The 22,098-nt window shown below is 37.6% G+C and overlaps 1 protein-coding gene and 3 non-coding genes across 5 annotated transcripts; all 4 read right to left on the bottom strand.

The window, feature by feature from the left end:
* Window positions 1-234: 234 nt before the first annotated feature.
* On the bottom strand, window positions 235-8,129 carry RABGGTB (Rab geranylgeranyltransferase subunit beta). 2 transcript variants are annotated; one of them, XM_060023844.1, is made up of 9 exons: window positions 8,102-8,129; window positions 6,966-7,073; window positions 6,125-6,322; window positions 4,879-4,984; window positions 3,981-4,033; window positions 3,792-3,902; window positions 3,106-3,231; window positions 1,230-1,383; window positions 235-824 (listed from the first exon to the last, which is right to left on the bottom strand). In XM_060023844.1, the coding sequence occupies exons 1-9, from the start codon at window positions 8,102-8,104 to the stop codon at window positions 688-690; spliced, it is 996 nt and encodes a 331-aa protein (XP_059879827.1). In that variant the 5' UTR covers window positions 8,105-8,129; the 3' UTR covers window positions 235-687. The 2 variants fall into 2 exon arrangements, with proteins under 2 accessions (XP_059879827.1, XP_059879832.1); XM_060023849.1 differs by lacking the exon at window positions 6,125-6,322.
* LOC132416466 (small nucleolar RNA SNORD45) lies at window positions 5,905-5,976 on the bottom strand. Its single transcript, XR_009517603.1, has one exon. It is a non-coding gene; the product is annotated as a small nucleolar RNA SNORD45 (small nucleolar RNA).
* Window positions 6,607-6,689, bottom strand: LOC132416477 (small nucleolar RNA SNORD45). The gene has a single exon (XR_009517607.1). It is a non-coding gene; the product is annotated as a small nucleolar RNA SNORD45 (small nucleolar RNA).
* LOC132416471 (small nucleolar RNA SNORD45) lies at window positions 7,224-7,302 on the bottom strand. Its single transcript, XR_009517605.1, has one exon. It is a non-coding gene; the product is annotated as a small nucleolar RNA SNORD45 (small nucleolar RNA).
* Window positions 8,130-22,098: the final 13,969 nt, after the last annotated feature.

Genomic DNA, 22,098 nt, shown 5'->3' with positions numbered 1-22,098 from the left:
ATTAGCTGTGGTCTCATCTTTCTGAAAATACAGGTAACAAAAAAATACTGTGGCAACTATCAACTTGTGTTTCCTTAATCCACAGGGAAAAAAGCCAACAATCTCCCTTGGCATTCTGACATAAAATATTAGAAAGTGAGAATATAGTCCAGATTGCAATCCTATTCCAAGATGGTGAATTGTCACTTACTTAAATCACTTTGTAACCAGCTCAGTAACCACAAACATGAAATATTCCCAAATTTCAGCCATTTATTTTTTTTCATCTTTTAATTTCTATGGGGTTCATCACTTCTTCATCAGTTAACATTCTCATTGACAAAGACCAATTTATATTAACTATAGTTATATATAACATATCAAGGGAGTACATGGGAAAATCAGAACACAAGACTTCAGCTAGAGTTCAACTCAGGTTGCTGTTATGGAGACAAACAAGATAAATACATTGAAGCATAAACAAAATATTACGCTCCGAATAACAGCATTCCAGAAGAAAACGGAAAGCTGAAGGTACAATAAAGATCTCTAATTTACAGTATGTATAATTATATAATTTATTAAAATCAACACAATTCATGTACAAAATATTAACATGGCAGCCATTAAGTTTGTTAAGCACTTCAAATACTGAAATGTTAGGACAGTAAAACTACACTAAGCAACTTTTGCATCAAGGGATCTAATCTAGCTCACTAGTTCAGGCTGAACATTCACTCTCCGAAGTATTTCTTCAGGCATGCAAAAAACAGGGCTAACAGGTTTAATCTGTTCTTCTCCCAAAAGTGACAATCCAGCAATTCCAAATAGAGTATGAAAAGGATCTACCTATTAAAAAAATAAGAATTTATAGAGTATTACAAAATGAAAACTTCTAAAACCCTGCTTCTGAACAATGATTATACTGGAGCCTATTGTATTCCCTTTATTTGAACATATGCTTAAAGTTTTCTGAAATAATGATGGTTTCAAATTGTGTTTTTAAACACAGAACCTGGTCCACACACTCATTTCTTGGCAATAAGTGACCAGAAATTTCTGTAAACTTGTTTTAGATCTTTCATATATTCTTAAACGACAATTATTTAAAAAGCATCCCTTCAAAGCAACACTTGGAAATACCATCCTTTCCCCCCACCCCCCTATTCCTAATTCTGGAAACTTAGAACCCTTAAAACACAAAGCAACACTGAAAATTTTAACTGTTACATAAACAGTCACAAATATACTTGCCATATCTCCTGGCCTGTCCGCAAATCCTCCTGTTTCTTCATCTTGACATGCTAAAATGAAACTGCGCAGTTTCTCTCTGTCAATCCAGTGAAGCCTTCCAATTATCTTTAGGGAAGCCAACACCCACCAAGAATAGCACACATCTGGTAACTAGGAGGAAAAAGCCACAAGTTGCCTCAATTTTACTTTCTGGCCCAAATATTGGGGGTAGGAAGGGAATCAAGGGATATATTGACAATGCAGTGTTTGAAACACTGAAGTCCATAAACACAATTGCTTAGAATTAAAGATAATCACTGGAAAAGAGAAGACCAAACACTCCATTCCATAGAAAACCACGCTGAATGTTTCAGTTTCAGTACTCAGTGATAACCATCCATCTACCTTATCTTCTATTTGCAATGAATACCTAAATAAGCCCCTTAATCCAAGAATCTGGTGGTCAGGCTCGTGAGATCTATGGTACTATATGTTCCACTGCCTTAGGTACAGCATTTTCAGTAAGTGCTGTCCAAGCAGTACACAACCTGCTTAAAAAAAAAAAAAAATCACCCTGGCTCCTCAAATCATGGTAACTTAAGAAATGCAGAAGTTCCCACCTCAGACCGAATTTCAACAAGATCCTTAGGTGATTCACAGGCACATTAAAAGCTGTCCTAGGGCTTCCCTGGTGGTCCAGTGGTTGAGTCCGCCTGCCGATGCAGGGGACTCGGGTTCGCACCCCGGTCCGGGAAGATCCCACATGCCGCGGAGCGGCTGGGCCCATGAGCCATGGCCACTGAGCCTGCGCGTCCGGAGCCTGTGCTCCGCAACGGGAGAGGCCACAGCAGTGAGAGGCCCGTGAACGGCAAAAAAAAAAAAAAAAAAGCTGTTCTAGATTTTAAGTGCAATCCTCACCCCTAACCATCTTCTACTTATTGAAAAGCTGCCCAGGTTTTTCATTGGATCTTAACTAGAAACCACTTGTGGTTATTTTCCTACCCATTAACTTATTCAGAAATACTGAGCCAGCAAAATTAAACAAAAATACAACGACCCAGATAAAAGCATCACCATGCTCTATCATATTTTAGGTCACGGGCTCAGCAGGCTACAGCCACTGAGTCAAATCTAGACCACAGGAATAGCTTTTAGTATGTGTAAATGATTTTTTAAAATAATAGTTTTGCGATGGGAAAATTATGAAATTCATATGTGTAACAATAAAGATCTCTATAGGTCAAAGCTAAAAATATTTACTACCTGGTTGTTACAGACCCAATTCAGAGTGTGTGAGAGCTAAACAAATTGGGTTTTTCTTTAAAAATTAACAAAGATTTTAAATAAAAATGTTGTAATCCAATTTTTTTTTTTTTGCGTTACGCGGGCCTCACCGCTGTGGCCTCTCCCGTTGCGGAGCACAGGCTCCGGACGCGCAGGCTCAGCGGCCATGGCTCACGGGCCCAGCCGCTCCGCGGCATGTGGGATCCTCCCAGACCGGGGCATGAACCCACGTCCCCTGCATCGGCAGGTGGACTCCCAACCACTGCGCCACCAGGGAAGCCCATGTAATCCAATTTTTTAAAAAAAATCTTTCCTTTGGCAAATCCACTGTCCTTCCCCACCCCCCATAAGTGGGCATGGAGATTTCTGTACAAGATGCATGTGTTAATAGAAGCCTTTGACTCCCAGATATACATAATGCAAAGTAGTTAAGGTGAAAAGCTCATTATCAATTTACAAGAGCAATACCGAGATATATAAGACAAAAATTTAAGTCCTCAATCCAGGTTATAAAACTTAAAAAGTTAAGTTTTATATGCCACAACAGTGAGAGGTCCGCATACCGCCAAAAAAAAAAAAAAAAAGTTAATCTTATGAAACGATAGATACCTTCTCTGGCCTTCCATTGAGTCCACCTGATGGAAGCTGTCGTTCACAAAGCCACCAACCAAGTAAATCAGAATTTACTCGATGCAACTGACTAGTAATAGCCAGGAATCCTGTGCAACAATAGATCTAAAATTACAGACATAAAGTACATGTGTATAATAGTTTTTCAACAGTAACATGGTGATAAAAACTACTTAAATCATTAAAGCTCCATTTTCTATCTAAAAATTTGCTGACAGTAAGAATTGCAAACAAGAACACAATTATTTGAACAAATCCAACACTACTAGGATGCAACTTTGCAATGCAAGACTACTGTCACAGTTTCTTCATGGCTAAAAGCAAGCTTTGACAACCATTTACATATACAACATCCTCTGGCACAAGCAAACAGGTCTTGGGGATAGGTAGGGAATGTTTTCACCTGGTTAAAAACTAATTGAAAATCAAAATATATTTTTGGTAATTACAAAACTACTTACGTTTACCTGGGTCAGAGGATTTCACCAACAGGGGACTGCATACAAAGTACACTACTGTAAAAACGCCTTCCTTAATCAGCAATTAATTCTTATATAACATCCCACATTATATTACATTCAGTCAAATTAACTTCTTATTTTCCCAATTACACGGGTTATCCCTTCAAAACTGACACTACATTTTAATCTAGATTGATAAATTACCTGCCCAGCATGGGATTCAGAACCTGGCCTGCAACCAAATCCACCATCAAAGTTCATACATGATAGAACAAATTCGATTGCCTTTTCCACATTAATAGCATCCAGCTTCCCCTGTAGACAAAATATACCTATTAAATTCCAGAATAATCATGGAAGCTTAATCATTCCAATACAACATTTAAAACTTACCAATAGAGCCAAAGTTGCCACCGCACAAAAAGAGAATCTTGTGTCGATTTCTCCTAAAAATAAAGGAATCAAGCCAAAACATTTTGTTATCAGAGGCTTCTGATCATATTATGTAGTAAAAGTTAATTAAAAACAACCTCTGTACAACTACCATGGTTAAATTTCCAAGAGTTCAGGCTTAACATGTAAGTACATGTTAGTCACCAGGAGGAAAGCTAAATCTTTAAAAAGTGATCCATAATCACTTACTTTATTTCGAAGGAAACTAAGAACTAGAAAACTGCTTTGTGAAAAATATAAGCAAATAAATTGCTTTCAAAGCCCCAGAAAGGTAACAGAAAGAAAAAGACTAGTCAATTTCTCAGAATGATAATAAACTTACCCTATTATATAAAAGTAGATTTTCACATCCCATGAAGCAGCTGGTCTCTCCTGCCTGCACTGTATTCAGCCCTAAAGCAGAGATTATCTACATTTATCAAGTCAAATACTATTCCCTCCCTCCACTCAAATATTCAGTAAGTTTGTAAAGTTTTTTGAATATTTTCCCCTTGCCAGAAAGTTTTTAAAAAACTTTACAAAGCCACCAAATATTGGGGAAAAAAGTTTCACCTACCTTATCTTTTAGACTGGCCCCCTCTGTTCCAGTACTCCTGTATGCTGATATAACTAGCACAGTGCATGCTGGAACTTCCAGCAGACCATTAACTCCAGTTAGACCAGCTGCTTAGTGGGACCTGAAAAGATGAAAAACTTAAAAATCTCCTGGTAAGTTATTAGCAAAGCCCCCAATTCGCTGAACTTTAAAATTTGCAACAAAGCTTATCACTACAATAAATACCAAAGCAGAACATTTTTGGATTGGTATTTTGGGTGCCATGGATTAAAGGGACATTACCCCAAATATCTCCAGCGAAAGAACCATCTTCTTTCTGTAGACTCTGAACATATTCCACAACTTTATTTACATCAATAACATTAATACTATCATAGAGGGTAAGAATCTGTAACAAAAACAAACCATGGTAAGTAAATACCTCTTCAACACTGGTAAGGTTGTCCTAACAATGTTCTTCCTCAACTACCTTTTAAGTTGTCAAGCAAGCATGTCCTTTTGTTTATGTACATTGTGAACTTTTCTCAAATGTGCACTTCTACTATGTATTCAAATTATAGATATTACCAACAAACACAAACCTTTAACCACAAAGCATTATTTTTCCATTTATAAATTGTTAACTTAGCACTCTAAGACTCATATATACTAAACTTACATAGACTTTAAACCCTTATTTGTGGATTTTCACTAATATCAAAATCAAAGCTAACTCCAAGGAGGGAATTCCCTGACGGTCCAGTGGTTAGGACTTGGCGCTTTCACTGCCACGGGCCTGGGTTCAATCCCTGGTCAGGGAACTAAGATACCGCAAGCGCAGTTCGTCCAAAAATGTAAAAATAAATAAAAATTTAAAAACTCCACGGAAAACAGCAGAGTTGTGAAATGACAGAGTATAAACAGGGAACCACAAGCAGCTTAGTATTTCCAGATATTAGATGAAAAGCAAGATGAGACAAAAGGGAGGAAATGGCCAGGCCATGGAGAGAAGCAAATGCCATGCAGAAGTTTGACCAATACAAGAAACAGATGAAGGAGGCTTCTACACATGTGGTAAACAGGCTTTGAGCAGTTTATGTAATCCATTATGCTATTTGCTGTTCTCTGAATAACGTTCCACATGACATTTCTATTATCAGACAAGACTTATGTAACGTAATCTATTTGGATAGGTCATGCTGTCTAATAAATAAAAGATTTCAGTGGCTTAACTTCAAAGGATTTGTCTTGCTCAAAACAAACAAACCCAACTCCACTGAGTGATTTTCAAATATTTACATATACTGAAGATAAACATAATTACCATCCAAGGTCTCAGTGTAATTTTAGAATTTACATCAACTTTGGATTCAGCTAATACATGCCATCACATCATTGACCTTGTACAACATATATTTCATTTGAAAAGGTGAGTAACTTTTTAACATAGATACTGATTTTGTCACGTCCCTGATACCTAGTTTCAATTTCCCCACTCTCACGGAAGAGAATACATCACCAAGACTGATGAATTTTTATTAGTATTTACCTGGACAGCACTAAGAGTGTACAAAAGATGAGGATCATGTCCAATACTAGCACTTATTCCACCACACTCGTGTTGACAAGACTTAATAAATGTCAGAATCTCTTCTCTATTCATGCGATGTAGCTGTCCCATGAGATCCATTACAGTCAGACCCCAATAGATGCCACTCATTCTCAAATATTCAGACATACAGTATTCCTAAAATACAGAATTACTTTAATGCGTCAGTTTGAATTGATGCCAGGTTAAAGATACTGAACACATGAAGCTAAATAGTCATGGTGTTACATGGCCCTAACTCCATAGCTACAAGGTTATGGGAATTCATCAATACTAGATTATTTCCCAACATGGTAAATTTCAGCTCTTTGTATCCTACAGGGGAAAATATTTACTTCCAATTAAGTTGTTCTTTTAATTTTTTCTAAGATTTTCCCACAGAGAAAAACTGGGAACACCATTCTTCAAGGTTAAACTTTTTCAAGGTCTCAGCGTAATTCTAGAGCTTCAGTGTTATCCCACATCACCGTAAACTCAGGTAATACATGCCAACACATCATTGACCTTGAAAGCATTACCTCAACTACAGAAGTAAATCTATTCCATGCCTCAAAATTCTTACAAATCTGGGCAGGAAGGGAAATCTACTTTGTCTGCCAAAGCCTCTAAATAAGTGTTGGTAAGGACCATGGTTAATTCCATTGCCCCTCAACCACACATACCAGTCCTTGTCACACAGGAGTTGGATACCATTTTTAAGAAACATGGGCCATACTAACCTGCTTATGCAGAATGGCCAACACCTTTAAAAATAAACTTTTCAACATAAAAGTATACATACGTAATCATCTTTCTTTGAGCCATAGGATGCTATATAATCTGCATGCTTCTCCACTAATAGGGTGTCGGGTGCATCTGACTTGATAATAACATCCTTCTGCGGTGTGCCCTTTCACACAAAAAGTGATTTCATAAATTTTTTATCTTTTAACGTTTGACCCCGGAGCATATATTCAATACACATTTGAATTCTGATTTCAATTTTAAAAGTATCTGACTAAAAAATAACTAAAGCCCTCATAAAGATGCAGGTATTTTTCAGGTCTCAGCGTAATTCTAGAGCTAAAGCAGTAATAATCAACTTTAGATTCAGAATACATGCCAGCTCATCATCGACCCAAAAAATCACCTCCGTCTTCATCACTTTTTGCTTATCTTTCACTTAAACAGTTAAGTAAAATAATCATACACTATCAAACTTTACGAATTTAAGACAACGTATGGCTTACATGTGGCAAAAAGTTGAAGCATTAAAATAAAAACCTTGCTAGCCCATAATTTTCAGTTAAGTTCTTTAATGAGATTTTATTAATCCTAGAAACTCAGGTTTCAAAGCACCTTCCATGTTCCCCGAAAGTTATTTATCAAGCAAGCAGTCCCTTTAGCCTAATCTTCTCCAGCTTTAGTCTTAGTTTCTACAAGCCCCCAGGTGACGAGGATGCTGCTCTAGTTATTTTAAGTAGGTCACGATCACTACCAAAAGGAACAAAGCAGTTAATTTCCTTCACATCCCATTAATATTTACTAGATCAAGACCATACTATTAATAATTATAAAGATTCTGAACCATATATTCATGGCCAAATGGAAGGAAATATATATGTACATGTATATATAGAAGGAAAAGAGAACTAGCCGGCTTTTTGAGAGATTAAGTAACCGGGTCGTTGAACCCTGAGGCCCGCCGGATAGGAGGAAGTCTGGCCGCATGTGCAGCCGCGAGATCTGCAGAAAATGCTAAGTAATACTTCACCTTGTCTCTGACTCCTCAAAAAACCTTCCAAGGCCTGTGTCTTAACTCAACCACTCTCCAATACCTAGAAAACAACCCACTGGTGCCTGATCTGCTTAAACATTAGCCTACCCAGTCTCCTCCCGACTCATCTACACAGCAACCCAAAACACTACCACACTCACCATGTCTGAGACCGAAAAGGGAACTAAGCTCGTCGCTGGGCGGATTTAGGCGGCAAGCGCCTGCGCAGAGGCGTCCTTCAGGTCCCCCCCCCCCCCTCCTCCCGCGCCCGACATAGCTGACCACACTCCCGCCTGAAGGAAGGAGTAGTGCCATGGCTGCCCTAGGACCCCACCGACTGCTCATAGCTGTCCTCGCTGCCTGCGCCTAAAGTCTCTGGCGCCAATTTTCTCGTCTCGTAAGGTCCGCGGTTTTGTCTACAAGGGTTTTAAGTAATGTGTAAATACCTGAATAACTTTTGTTTTTAATATATTTATTTATTTATTTATGGCCGTGTTGGGTCTTCGTTTCTATGCAAGGGCTTTCTCTAGTTGTCGCAAGCGGGTGTCACTCTTCATCGCGGTGCGCGGGCCTCTCACTATCGCGGCCTCTGTTGTTGCGGAGCACAGGCTCCAGACGCGCAGGCTCAGTAATTGTCGCTCACGGGCCCAGTTGCTCCGCGACATGTGGGATCTTCCTAGGCCAGGGCTCGAACCCGTGTCCCTTGCATTGGCAGGCAGATTCTCAACCACCGCGCCACCAGGGAAGCCCCTGAATAACTTTTAAGAAATAGTTTATTCTTGAGACTCTTTGAACTTCGAAGATCTGAGATGGCTGGTAATTAATAGAGTTGCACGTAGTTAAGTGTTCAATAAATGTTTTTGAGTGAATGTTAATGAAGTGTTCACATTCCCCTCCTGTTTGCCTTGGCCATTACGACCGACTCCCTCACCTACTCCCTCCACTTCTTTAGGAAGTACTAATATCTGAAATATTTGGAACTGAATTTTCAACAAAGAAACACCAATGTGCCTTTTATGAGCTTTCCACAGAAATCGGGTTTACTAGGTGTGTTAACACAGCTGTTTTCAATTGTGCTTTCTTTAGGACTGTCATACTTAAGCATTTTTGAGCACCCATTAGAAAATAATGGCACCATACATCCTTGCATTCCGTAACGATTTGGAGAAGGGTTCCTGACACAGTGACTTATGTGGGTTATCAGTAATTGAGAGAATGTTGGATCTACTGTGATGATAGATTTCATTATTTCGCCCTGTAGTTCTGTTGATATTCGCATTTCTAGCTTGAGGCCACTTTATTAAATGCATATAAGTTTAGAATTATCTATTTCTGCTGAGTTGAGCCTTTTATCATTACGTGATGATTGTCTCTAGCCCTAATAATTTTTATTTTAAAAAATCTGCCTTGTTAAATAGTGTTGATGATAAATTAATCCGTTGCTGCCAGAAAGAAATGGAAATTTTTATCCGAGCCAAATTTGAGGGTTATAACCTGGGAAGAGCATCTCAGAAAGCTCTGAGGACTGTTCCGCGGGTTACAAGTGAAGGTACAGTTATATGTTTTTTGAGACAAGGGGCTGTACATCAAATGACATATTATTGACAGTTTACATAATCCAGATATAAGTGTCATCGTGGTAGGTCGTGTGACCCCTTAAAAGATCAGGAAAGAATGTTATCTTTTAAGGAGCTGTCTTGTTGATGCTGGGAGAATGTTGCTCTTTATGGTTGAGCAGGTATTCCTGCTGATGGGGGAGGTTTGGTTGATGCATAATATGCAGATACACAATGCACAGTGGGGGCACAGCGGAGGCCAAAGGACAGAGAAGAATATCTTTATGTTTAAAATTTTCTTGTCTTGCCTTAAAATATGAATTTTATTTCACAATAGTAATGTAATTTCCCAGCTTTCTTTTGCCTCTAAATCAGATGGGAGAGGAGTGTTGTAGAGTGAGAAAAACCAAGGCAGAGAGAGAGAGAGAGAGAGAGAGGGAGAGAGAGGTCATGGCTCCTGGGAAAAGTAATACTCAAAATAAGAATAAGACAAGCATCCGATCCAAAATATAACATTCAGGTCGAGGCAATAACTGCTGAAGTAATGAAAAGTAAGCCTCTCTTCCTACTTTATTAATTCATTCATCAGATATGTATTGGATGCCTATAATGTGCCAAATATTATTTATTCTAGGTTTTGGGGGTACGATGGTGAGCAAAATGGAAATATTTATAGGGAGTATCTGTTCTAGCAATTCTTGTAATCACATTCAGCAATTCTATTTCTAGCTATTTATCCTACAAATATACTCCCTTGGCTATGAAGTGACATGTGCCAGAATATTCATAGCAGCAGTCTTCATAATAGCAAAAAATAACAAACATTTTAACCATGAAAAGGTGAAATAGGGTTTCCCTGGTGGCACAGTGGTTGAGAGTCCGCCTGCCGATGCAGGGGACACGAGTTCGTGACCCGGTCCGGGAAGATCCCACATGCCACGGAGCGGCTAGGCCCGTGAGCCATGGCCGCTGAGCCTGCGCGTCCGGAGCCTGTGCTCTGCAATAGGAGAGGCCGCAACAGTGAGAGGCCCGCGTACCGCAAAAAAAATAAAGGTGAAATAAACTATGGTGTATTCATTATGCAGCCATTAAAAAGAATGAGGAAACTCTGCAAACATTGTGTGGAAAGATTTACAAAATATGTTAAGTGAAAACAAAAACAGAAGGTACCAAACGATGTACCGATGTGCCATATGCTACTACTATTTGTGTGGCAAACAAAGGTAAAAAAATATATGGATATATTTGGGAATGCACAGAACCAAAGCAGTTACCTACTGGAGGAGAAATGGGTGGCTGTGGACAGGATTTAAGGAAAGCTTCTCACTGAGTACTCTGATACTTTTGAAACTTGGTATGTTTTACCTCTTCAAAAAAATAAAAATATCTCCCCTCCAAAGAAAAGTAGCTACATACATATATATATATATATATATATATATAAAAAACAAGTTCATCTCTGCCTCTAGACCTCCGCTGTCCAATATAGCTACATGGAGCACTTGAAATGTGACCACTCTGATTTGAGATGTGTTGTAAGTATAAAATACACACCCCATTTCAAAGACTTAGTAAGAAAAATAGAAATATCTCATTAATAATTTAAAAGTATTGATTGCTGAAATATTTTGGATATATTGGGTTAAAGTATTTTCTTAAACTTAATTTCATCTGTTACTTTTTACTTTTTTAATGTGACTATTAGAAAATTTTAAATTACACATGTAGATCACCTTATGTTTCCACTGGGCAATGCTGCTGTAGTCTATAAGCTTTATGAGAGCTGTAGTGTCTGCTTTGTTCACCATTTCATATATTACACATATCATTTTGTAAATAAAAGGATTCCTCTTTACCTACAGTTTTGTTCAAAGACCATATTGTGACTGACTACAACTATGAACATAGTTTCATTAACATTCAATATCTAAAGTGTTTCTACTCTGGTTTAACATCTTATTATGTCACGGAATAGCATTTCCAGGGGACAACAGTATCATATTTTACCTAAGATGTCACTAACTATAAGACACATCCCAATTGCAAAAACATCAAAGGTAGAAAAAAATAGCCAATGGCTATTAACATAAAACTTACCCAGATTTCTGAGATGTTAAATAAGAAGAAATATGCATTTTGGAATCAATGAAACATAGTAACTGAGTCATTTTTTTAAATGAAGTATATCTTATTTACAATGTTTCAAATTTACAGCAAAGTGTTTCAGTTTTATATATATATTATTTTTCAGATTCTTTTCAATTATAGGTGATTACAAGATATTGAGTATAGTTCCCTATGCTATAAAGTAGGTCCTTTTTGTTTACCTATTTCATATATAGTAGTGTGTATTTGTTAATGCTGAACTCCTAATTTATCTCCACCCCCCTCCCCCTGCTATAACCTTTGGTAACCATAAGTTTGTTTTCTATGTCTAATTCTGTTTTGTAAATAAGTTCATTTGTATCATCTTTTTAGATTCCACATATAAGTGATACCATATGATATTTGTCTTTGACTCACTTCACTTAATACGATAATCTCTAGGTCCATCCATATTGCTGCAAATAGCATTATTTCATTCTTTTTTATGGCTGAGTAATATTCCAGTGTGTGTGTGTGTGTGTGTGTGTGTGTGTGTGTGTGTGTGTGTACACACACACACACACACACACACACACATATACATTTTTCTTGATCCATTCATCTGTCAATAGACATTTAGGTTGCTTCCATGTCTTCACTATGAGTCATTTATTTCTGAAATAGCAAATGTAGAAGCAGAATATTACATGCTCCATGCTGCATATTACACTTGTAAAATTATATTATAACCTTCTATATATTTTAGGACATCCCTGATTTTTTTTATTCCTCCATTTTTGGATTCACTTCAAGCAAATGAAATCTTGTCTAAAGTCTTAGAATTGCAGGCCTTCTTAACTAAGTAGTTTCAATAATAAAAGGAACTCTGATAGGAAAGATTCAGGTATATAAGGACTAGAATTCTGGAGCGATTTAAGAGAAACTTTCTAAACAAAGTTGTAGATAAAAAACATTTTAAAATGTAAAATCCTGTCCAAGGGACTTCCCTGGTAGTCCAATGGCTAAGACTCCATGCTCCCAGTGCAGGGGACCCGGGTTCGATCCCTGATCAGGGAACTAGATCCCTCATGCCACACCTAAAAGATCCCGCATGTGGCAACAAAGATCCTGCGTGCCACGTCTAATACCCCGTGCAGCCAAATAAATAAATATTTAAAACAAATAAATAAATAAAATGTAAAATCCTGTCCTTTAATTATGAACTATAAAAAAGAGCTTGAAGCTTTAAAAAAAAAAAAGAACATTGAGACATCTAGGTTATAAGATTTAAATTGGTTGCTAGAAATTGATTTTAATATATTATTGGTTCCCTCCTTTTATAATGAGTTAAATAAAACTTTTGACATGTATTCACTTTATATTTATATGCGTCATGATTTTACCATTTTGAAAATTATACATTTCCTTAGATACCCAAGTACACTCAACAGATAGAGCTAAGTAAACTGCATTGCTTGAGAATGGCACCTCAAGATCTACCCAAGCCAAAGCAGGTCTTTTCTTGGCTCTCACAGCCACTCCACAGCCTTAACTTTTTTGGACTCTATTTATGTAGGTTTTGCCCTCCTTACTGATTTTTTTTTTTTTTCACCTCCTTACTGATTTTGTGTCTTGTTACTGTTAATGCTTCAGGCACAGTTCATAATTTAATCTCGTTGGTGGCAATGATTAAGACTATGTTTTTATGACCCACTTGGTGATCTCTGTCTGCTATAGAAGTCTATTTCTCTCATGGGTGAGAAATGACAGAGAATCTGGTTTATTCACTCTTGTCTATGTGTGAGAGCTCTAATCAGTTAAGAATTTAAAGCCCACTGAAAAGAAAAACAGCTTTGAGATCTGGACTGTTGAGTTTATTTTTGGCCTGTGACTGAAGTTGTTGTAGATCTGAAACTTTTAAGTTCTCAGTGTGTCTGTTTGTCTAAAATTGAGGAAGGCTTTGCCCTCTTATTGCACATCTATGAAATACTTTCCCACTTCTGAGCAGTGTAAACTAATAAATCAGATTATGCTTCATATTAAGGAACTCTGTTCTGATTAGTTTATAGAGATAAATAGGCACTTATATAAATGGGTTAGTCCCCAAATTAACAGAAAAATTGTAAAAATTAACTTCTAATACTTTGAATGAGCTAGACTTTAAAGGAAAACAGTTATTCTGATAAAAACTACTAGCTCAAAAAACATTTTTAAAAATTCAAGTTCACATAGTAAGATGAATCTGTGGACAAATTAGAGAGGTTTGTAATTTAGGTTAAAGAGAAAAACAGCTATGTGTCTTTTTCTCTAATTATCAGTATAATACAAGTATAGTACTATATGTTTAAGTGCAGTTTATTTTTAAATGAAGAGACTAATTAGTCTGGATATCCTAAACTTTTTATAATGATTTATTGGTCAAATTAGCTAACCTAACACCTAAATGAAGTTTAAGATTTTTGAAAATGTAATTTTGGGTTCCACCATATTGAATCATAAGTCTAACAAAATTTGTTTATTCCAACAGTAATTATGTTTTGAATTATGTCAGATTATAGATAATTTCCATGATCTTTAGGAAATGTAAACCCTTGGACTGATATTGAATTAATTAATGAATAATCAAATATGCCTGGATTGTTTCTTGGATAGAATATTAAATCATTGATTATTGAACATAATTTTAAGCTTATATACTTTTGTTTCTTACTTTGATATGCTATGGAATAAGTTACATTTGGGTCAAGTTAATAAATATGTTTCTTTTTGCCACTTCAAGGTGTAAAGGGATATGCATAGATATATAAAGTTGTGTTAATATTCATGAACTTTGCTAAAATGTTCGTGTGTGAAAAACAGTTCTCAATGACCTGCTTCCCAGCTTTCTCTGAAGTAGAAGTTAGTTTCTACAATTAAGTCATAATAATAAGGATTATTATATCACTAGAGTTGGACCAGTAGTGATAGAGAAATACAACTATGTATGTGTTTTTATTTTTCAAGAGAAAATGAGTAGTTTCGTTCCAAGTATCAGCTTTTTCTAGAATATGAAAAAGCATTGTGAAGGACAAAACTTTAGGAAAGTGAATTTTATTTGCCTTGGTGTGTAATACCTGACCTGAAAAAAACACTGGAAGGTACTAAAATTTTGGCAAAGTTCACTCAGTTTTATGGGGCTTGCTTACTTGGTTTACTGATTGACCCCTTCACCAAAGGTAAAAGGTTACTCTTTACCGTCTGCCTACATACCAGAGATTTTGTCTTACAGAATAAATTTTCTATGTTCTATATATTGAAATTTTAATACCCTTAATTGCTTTTAAAAAAGGAACAAAGTTTCCTCATTTGAGAAACAAAGTTCTGTATAATCATGTTATATTTTTCTGTGTTTATTTTTATTTATTGTCCCTTTAATTAAATAGGTAAACAAGTGTTCTTTCTCAGGTACCTATAATCCTATCTTAATCAAGTGATCAGATCATCTGACATCTCTTGATTTTGCCTTCTCAAGGTTAAATCTTGAATTCAGAAAAATAAAAATTTCACGATATATTTTACATCTAAATGTATCTTTGAAATTTCCTGGAGGAGAGGGATTGGGAGGCTGGAAAATAAAAAATCTATTCTTTCACCTCATAAAAAGAAAGGTATTAGAAATAATTAAGTTTATTTCATGTGCCCCATATTTCTTATTTACCAACACTACTGTGGGAGCTTTATAGAAAAATTTGGTAAATATTTCAGATCGACTCAGCCTTCCATAGCTTAAATTTGTATAGGTAAAATGTTATTAATATAAATATGTCCAAAATTGTATACTTTATGAGAAGGCCCTGGAGATTTGTCAATTCTCTTTGTTTCCCTCAGGGGAAATAATGGTTAAATTCTTATGAAATAATTATGCACTATGCTGTAATAGAGATTTGAACTCACTTCCATTCTGATATTATTTCAATCTTGGTCATTACAATGGACTGAATGTTTCTGTCCCCCCACAAATTCATATGTTGAAATCCGAATCCCCAGTGTGATGGTATTAGTAAGTGGGGCCTTTAGGAGGTAATTAGGTCATAAGGGTACAGTCCTCATGAATGGGATTATTTCCCTTATAAAAGGGACCCCAGAGAGCTCTCACCCTATTTCTGCCACGTTAGTGTAAAAGAAGTTAGAAGTCTGCAACACAGAAGAGGGCAGCCATCTTGATCTTAGACTTCCTAGCCTCTAGAATCGTGAGAAATACATTGTTGTTTAAACCACTCAGTCTATGGTGTCAACTGAAAAAAAATGTACAACAGAAAAACTGCGAGTTGTGTTTATTCAGTGTCTCACTGAGGACTATAGCCCAGGAGACAGACTCTCAAATAGCTCTGAGAAACTGTTCTGAAGAGGTAACGGGGGAGGTCAGTATACATGTGATTGTGGTGAAGAGGGTATGTGCAACCCAGCACACATCTCTGTAGAAGGTTGCTGCTAGACATGAAGAACAGATATCTTAATTAATGGTTTTAGTGCTTTTCTAAGTATGGGAAGATGCAAGAATCCAGGTTCATAAAAAAATTTCTCCTGAAAATACCTATTTTTCCTGAAGGTCTGTTCTGTCAGTTTTCCCAGAGCATAGAATGCCTCATTCTGCCCTGAATTCCTTTCAGGCTGTGTTGAAGGTCAGTGACTGCAGGGGCTAATAGCTTAATTCTTAACAGAACTGGATGGTAAGTAACATTCTTTAGTTGGCAATGGTATTGTTGTAGCAGCCTGAACTAAAACGGTTATCTACAGATAGTTTCTGTTTTACTCTGATGCTAGCTTGAGGGCTCTGCCTATAGATCTACAGGCCAAAGTTTGTGCATTCAGGAACAGACAGTCTCAGAGCCTCATGGGAAGAATCAGGTGCTTTGAACTGTCAATAGAGACGTCAAAGAATAGTTTTGTGGGTACACATTTCCAAACTGACATAGCTTAGACACATTTCACACCATACCAGTGGACTGAGTCAGGATTTCTAGAACTCTTTTGTCTAGAAGCAGACAGTTCTTTTATTTTTTTTTAATCAAATTTGGTTCAACTTTCTATTATCTTATTTATTTACTTTTAAATTTATTTAAATTTATTTTTTTTTTTGGCTTTGTTGGGTCTTTGTTGCTGTGCATGGGCTTTCTCTAGTTGCGGCCGGGGGGGCTACTGTTCGTTGCAGTGCGTGGGCTTCTCACTGCGGTGGCTTCTCTTGTTGCGGAGCACAGGCTCTAGGCGCGTGGGCTTCAGTAGTTGTGGCATGCTGGCTCTAGAGCACAGGCTCAGTAGTTGTGGTGCATGGGCTTAGTTGCTCCATGGCAGGTGGGATCTTCCCAGACCAGGGCTTGAAACTGTGTCCCTTGCATTGGCAGGCAGATTCTTAACCACTAGAAGCACACAGCTTCTTGAACGTAGTTTACTGATCCAAGATCCAACAGAGCAATTACAGAGAACTGAAGGGACCAATGAGGGAAATTTAATCATGGTTACTTGTTTGGAATATTGTTTATGCAGTTGTTATGTTCTATATTTATGGATATGTAAGGAAGCCCTTTTTAATTCTTAGGCTATCTCTAGTCTTCAATTTAGTAGATTCTGCTTTTGTAAACTGGAATTTTAAAATGGTATCTGATTCTGTGTCCCCAGAATTTAGAAACATTTACTGAGTCGTCTCCTTACATTTCATGGCAATATCAAAAGGAATCTTTACTCGTGTTTACCAGGACATAATTGAACAAATTGATTGTGTAACCAAAGCCATACCTGGAGTGTCATAATTGAGACCAATTCACATTTACTCATGTATGACAAACCCATTATTAAAAAAACAAGTTGACTTTATATGTAGAGTCAGTGCCTACAAAGCTGCCCCAGTAAAACTGGAATGGTACCTGGCTTACAAGTTTCCAGTCTTACAGATGGTAAGGAAGGTCCCTTCTATAGTAAATTTTAGAGATGCTGAGGAAGAAATTTACCTAAAGTCTTAGGTACTACTGGAGAAATCTGGTAGAGAGTTTCTTGAGCTTGGTTCCAGAGGCTTTTAAAAGTCCAATTTCAGTGTCCTTATGAAAACTTTCATACAGAGGTTAATCCTGCAGCTTTAATAATTGTTCAGTATTGCACATCTCTGGATTTGCAAAGTAAATCTGAGGAGGCCTACATAGTTAACACCCTTACTGTACAAAGGTAATCAGGCCAAACCTAATGAAACCTGTCTTTTTGTATCAAGAGTAATCTTGGCAGATTATTTATGCTCACATGAAAAGAGACTGTCAAAACACATTGTCAAAGACTTGGAAATGTATAAAAGAAATTACTGAGTGTCCTTTTAGTGGACTGCTAGGTATTATCTGATGGATCCTCTGAAGAGGTATATACCTGTGATTGTCTATTGGCTGGCTAAACTGTTTTACAACTCTGTTAAAAGTTAAATTATAGAAAATGGAGAGTAATGAAAATGAGCCATGAACTACAAGTGGTTTCTCCTGTATAGAAAAGATGACCCCCGGGAATTCCCAGGCTGTCCAGTGGTTAAGACTCTGTACTTCCAATGCAGAGGGCATGGGTTCGGTCCCTGGTCAGGGAAATAAGATCCTGCAAGCCGCACAGTGTGGCCTAAAAAAAAAAGAGAAGATGACCCCCTCTTTAGGTTTTTTGCCCTACCAGTTTTACATCTATTAGCAAATTCTTTTAAGCGTTTCTAACTGCCGATATGTCTGTTCTTCAAATTCTCCCTTATACTAGTTTTAACATCTTGTTAGTTCTCTCATTCATTCATTAGTTATATGAAACCTTTAAAAAAAAAAAAAAACCTGTTGCCTATAGAGTTCAATCTTCAATCTCCAAAGAACTTTTGTATTATCTGGTTACAGGGTATATATTCAAATCAATGGGTGTCATTCTAGAAGCCATGTAAACAGCTTTTTTTTTTTTTTTAATTCAGAGGAGTCTTGGAATAAACTCTTCTCCCTACATGCAAATTGATGACTCTGGTAGATTCCTTAAACATTCAATAAACTTGCCATAAACATACCAGATCTTTTATAAAATTATGTCTTTTCCAGGAACCATCAAGTCACAGATGTAGGCAACTAACAATCATGTTTGTAGTCTGACTCTACCTATCTTCCTGGCTGTAATGGCCCTTGCCAGTCAGCTTTTATAAGTGGCGGGAAATCTAATATATTAGGTCTTATTCTATCACGGGATCAAAGAAGCAGAGGAAGAAGCTAGGCTATAGAACAAGAAAGAATGAAACATGACAGGGAAAATAGATAGAAAGGTACTATTTCATGGGTTCCTAAAGACTATTTGGGTTCTAGATCCTTCCTAAAACTGACTGTTCCAGCCTTCAGATCCATGAGGCATTTCAATATACTTAAAATATATTTGTCCATATTTTGCTTAAGTAGCTTAAGTTCATTTGTGTTACTTGTGACTAAAAGCTCTTAATTGATAGTTATATAATTGTTTAATACTTATCAAAGGTACTTTAATATTCTTATTATGTGGCTTTGGAATACAGTTACATGTCTAGAAGCTTTATATTTACAATATGTAGGTGAATTTTTGAACTTGTGTAAATTCAAATTTGCATTTGGAATGTATATATTCCATTTAACTTGTAATTTCTATGTAATATCCAATTTATTTAGAAATCTCCTACCAATCTTGAGCTGTACCATTAAAACAGTTTCATAATTGAGCATGCAAAAGCCATTTAAACTTTCTTGGTAAAAGATTAGATTTTTATTTTCATAATTTAGTGAGGTGTAAGAGGAAATGGATTTGGTTTTTGTCCCCAGTCCCTAGGTGAGCCTGTAAGTGTAAGTGGGGTCTGGCTGCTCGCCCCTCAAAAGCTAATAAAGAGGCAAGGTTGGTGGAAAAGAAAGTTTGCTTTATTTTGGATGCTGGCAACGGGGGGCGGGGGCAGGGGAGGAAGGGCAGATGCCTGTCCAAAGGCTGGCTCCCCCTGCAGCCTGACAGTCAGGAGGCAAGAGCTTTTATACAGAGGGAGGGGGCTACATGCAGAAATGGCATAGTCAGCTCTGACAGTCATCTTGAAATTGGTCGTGTAGTGGTCTGACCAGTGTCATCCTGATTGTTTTAAGTACAGTTAATCTTCAGTTCCAGGGTCAGTTTGTTCCCATTTCCTTGAGGCCAGTTCTCAGAATTGTAGCAGCTTATGTCATGGCTACAGTCTGGTCATCATGTAGTTAACTTCTTCCACCTGGTGGGGCTTTCAGTGTCTGTAAGACAGCTCACACGATATGGCTCAGAATATTATCTATAGCCCTTGAGGAGGAGCTAAAGGTCCTTGACTTTGCTTACTGACTAAACTGTTATTGTTTTGTCCTGTTTGACTTTTCTTTGCTTCTGTATTTTCTCACTTCTCTGATTAAACTTATTCTTTGGCTAAAGTTTTTCCACAGACAAAAGGCAGGTGAAGGACATGGGGTTGGGGAAGAAGGATCATAGGGTCCTGCTCCGTTTCAAGCTCATCCAGTCCTTGGAATTTCCTGAGCAACAGGAGTATCTTTTATTATTTTTAAAAAATAAATTTTAGGGACTTCCCTGGTGGCGCAGTGGTTAAGAATCCACCTGCCAATGCAGGGGACACGGGTTCAAGCCCTGGTCCGGGAAGATCCCACATGCCGTGGAGCAACTAAGCCCATGCACCACAACTACTGAGCCTGCGCTCTACAGCCTGCAAGCCACAACTACTGAGCCCACGCGCCACAACTGCTGAAGCCTGTGCACCTAGAAGCCCGTGCTCCACAACAAGAGAAGGCACTACAATAAGAAGCCGGCGCAGCACAACAAAGAGTAGCCCCCGACCGCCACAACGAGAGCGCAGCAACAAAGACCCAACGCAGCCAAAAAATAAATACATAAATAAATAATAAAATAAAAATTTTTTAAATTTACTTATTTGGCTGCACCAGGTCTTAGTTGCAGCGCACAGGATCTTCATTGCAGCGTGCAGGATCTTTAGTTGCAGCGTGTGGGATTTTTTTTGTGCCATGTGGGATCAAGTTCCCTGACCAGGGATCGAACCCAGGCCTGCACTGGGAGCATGGAGTCTTAACTGCTGGACAACCAGGGAAGTCCCTCTTTTATTATTCATAATGAGCCCCTTTCAAAAGATCATAGTAGAGTTTGTGCTAATGAGGTGACTTAGGGTGGAGCCCCTAAAGAGGCTCAGGGTGGGGCCAATCACCAGAAAGACCAAGTAATTAGAGGGTAGTGTTGTGGTCTAAACTGCCCCGAACCCCCGCCCCAAATTCATATGTTGAAGCCCTAACCATTCCCATGTGACCATGTTTGAAGATAGGGACTTAAGAGAAGTAATTGAATTAAATGAGGTCATAAGGGTATGGCTCTAATCTAATAAAACTGGTGTCTTTGTAAGAAGAAGAGACACCAGAGCTCACTCTCTCCCTATGCATGTGCACAGACAAGAGGCCATGTGAGAACAGAGTGAGAATGTAGCTGTCTACGAGCCAGGATGAGAGGCCTCACCAGAAACCAACCCAGATGGTACCTTGATCTTGGGACTTCTAGCCTCCAGAACTATGAAAAAATAAATGTCTGTTGTTTAAGCCACCCAGTTTGTGGCATTTTCTTATGGCAATCTTAGCTGACTAATGCAGGTGGGAACTTCAACCCCACCCTTGACATCTGGGCAGGAGAGGGAGGCTGTAAATTCTCTACCGAAACTTGAACGATGAGATTCAGGAGTTTCCAGATTAGTGAACACACTGAGGTACTGGAAGGGTGGTACATTGGAAGAAGTTATGAAAGCTCAGTGTCTCTCCTTATACCTTGCCCTTTGCATCTCCTCCTTTGTAATAAACCAGTAAATGTATTTTACCTGAGTTCTGTGAGCCATTCTAGCAAATTATCAAACCCAAGGGCAAGGTCATGGGAATACCTGAATTTGTAGCCAAAGTGGTCAGAAGTGTGGGTAGCCTGGGGATCCAGGACTTATAGTGGTGTTTCTGAAGTGAGATACCACTTCAGACGGAGTGGGTGGAGCCCTTACACCTGTGGAGTCTGATGCTAACTATTCTGAGTTACTGTCAGAATAGGATTGAACTATGGATTCCCAGTTGGTATCAGAATTGGAAAATCATAAGTGATGTCAGAAACACCATTTAGTATAATATATTTTAGCAGTATTTGATGTTTAGAGTTACAAAGAAATAGTAAATTTACATTTGGTTCTTTCATTATTTCATACTGATATTTTCTGAAGTATCTAATAATGCAATCTAATGAACAAATGGACAGGTAACTATGCAGTTCAAAATCAAAACATGAATTTTTTTCTATCACAGTAAATAAACCAAGTACACACTATTGCATGAAAAGAATACAGATACACAAATTGAACAGATACACAACACTGAACAATTTTAGTTAAGTTTATTTTTAGAATGTATATGCATGGAATGAGACTGTACAGTAGACCAAAGGTTAACCAGAGACCAACAGAGTCATATAAA

The sequence above is a fragment of the Delphinus delphis genome, chromosome 1 (genome assembly GCF_949987515.2).
Source record: "Delphinus delphis chromosome 1, mDelDel1.2, whole genome shotgun sequence".
Taxonomy (NCBI): Eukaryota; Metazoa; Chordata; class Mammalia; order Artiodactyla; family Delphinidae; genus Delphinus; species Delphinus delphis.
This window is presented reverse-complemented; position numbering and strand designations above follow the sequence as displayed.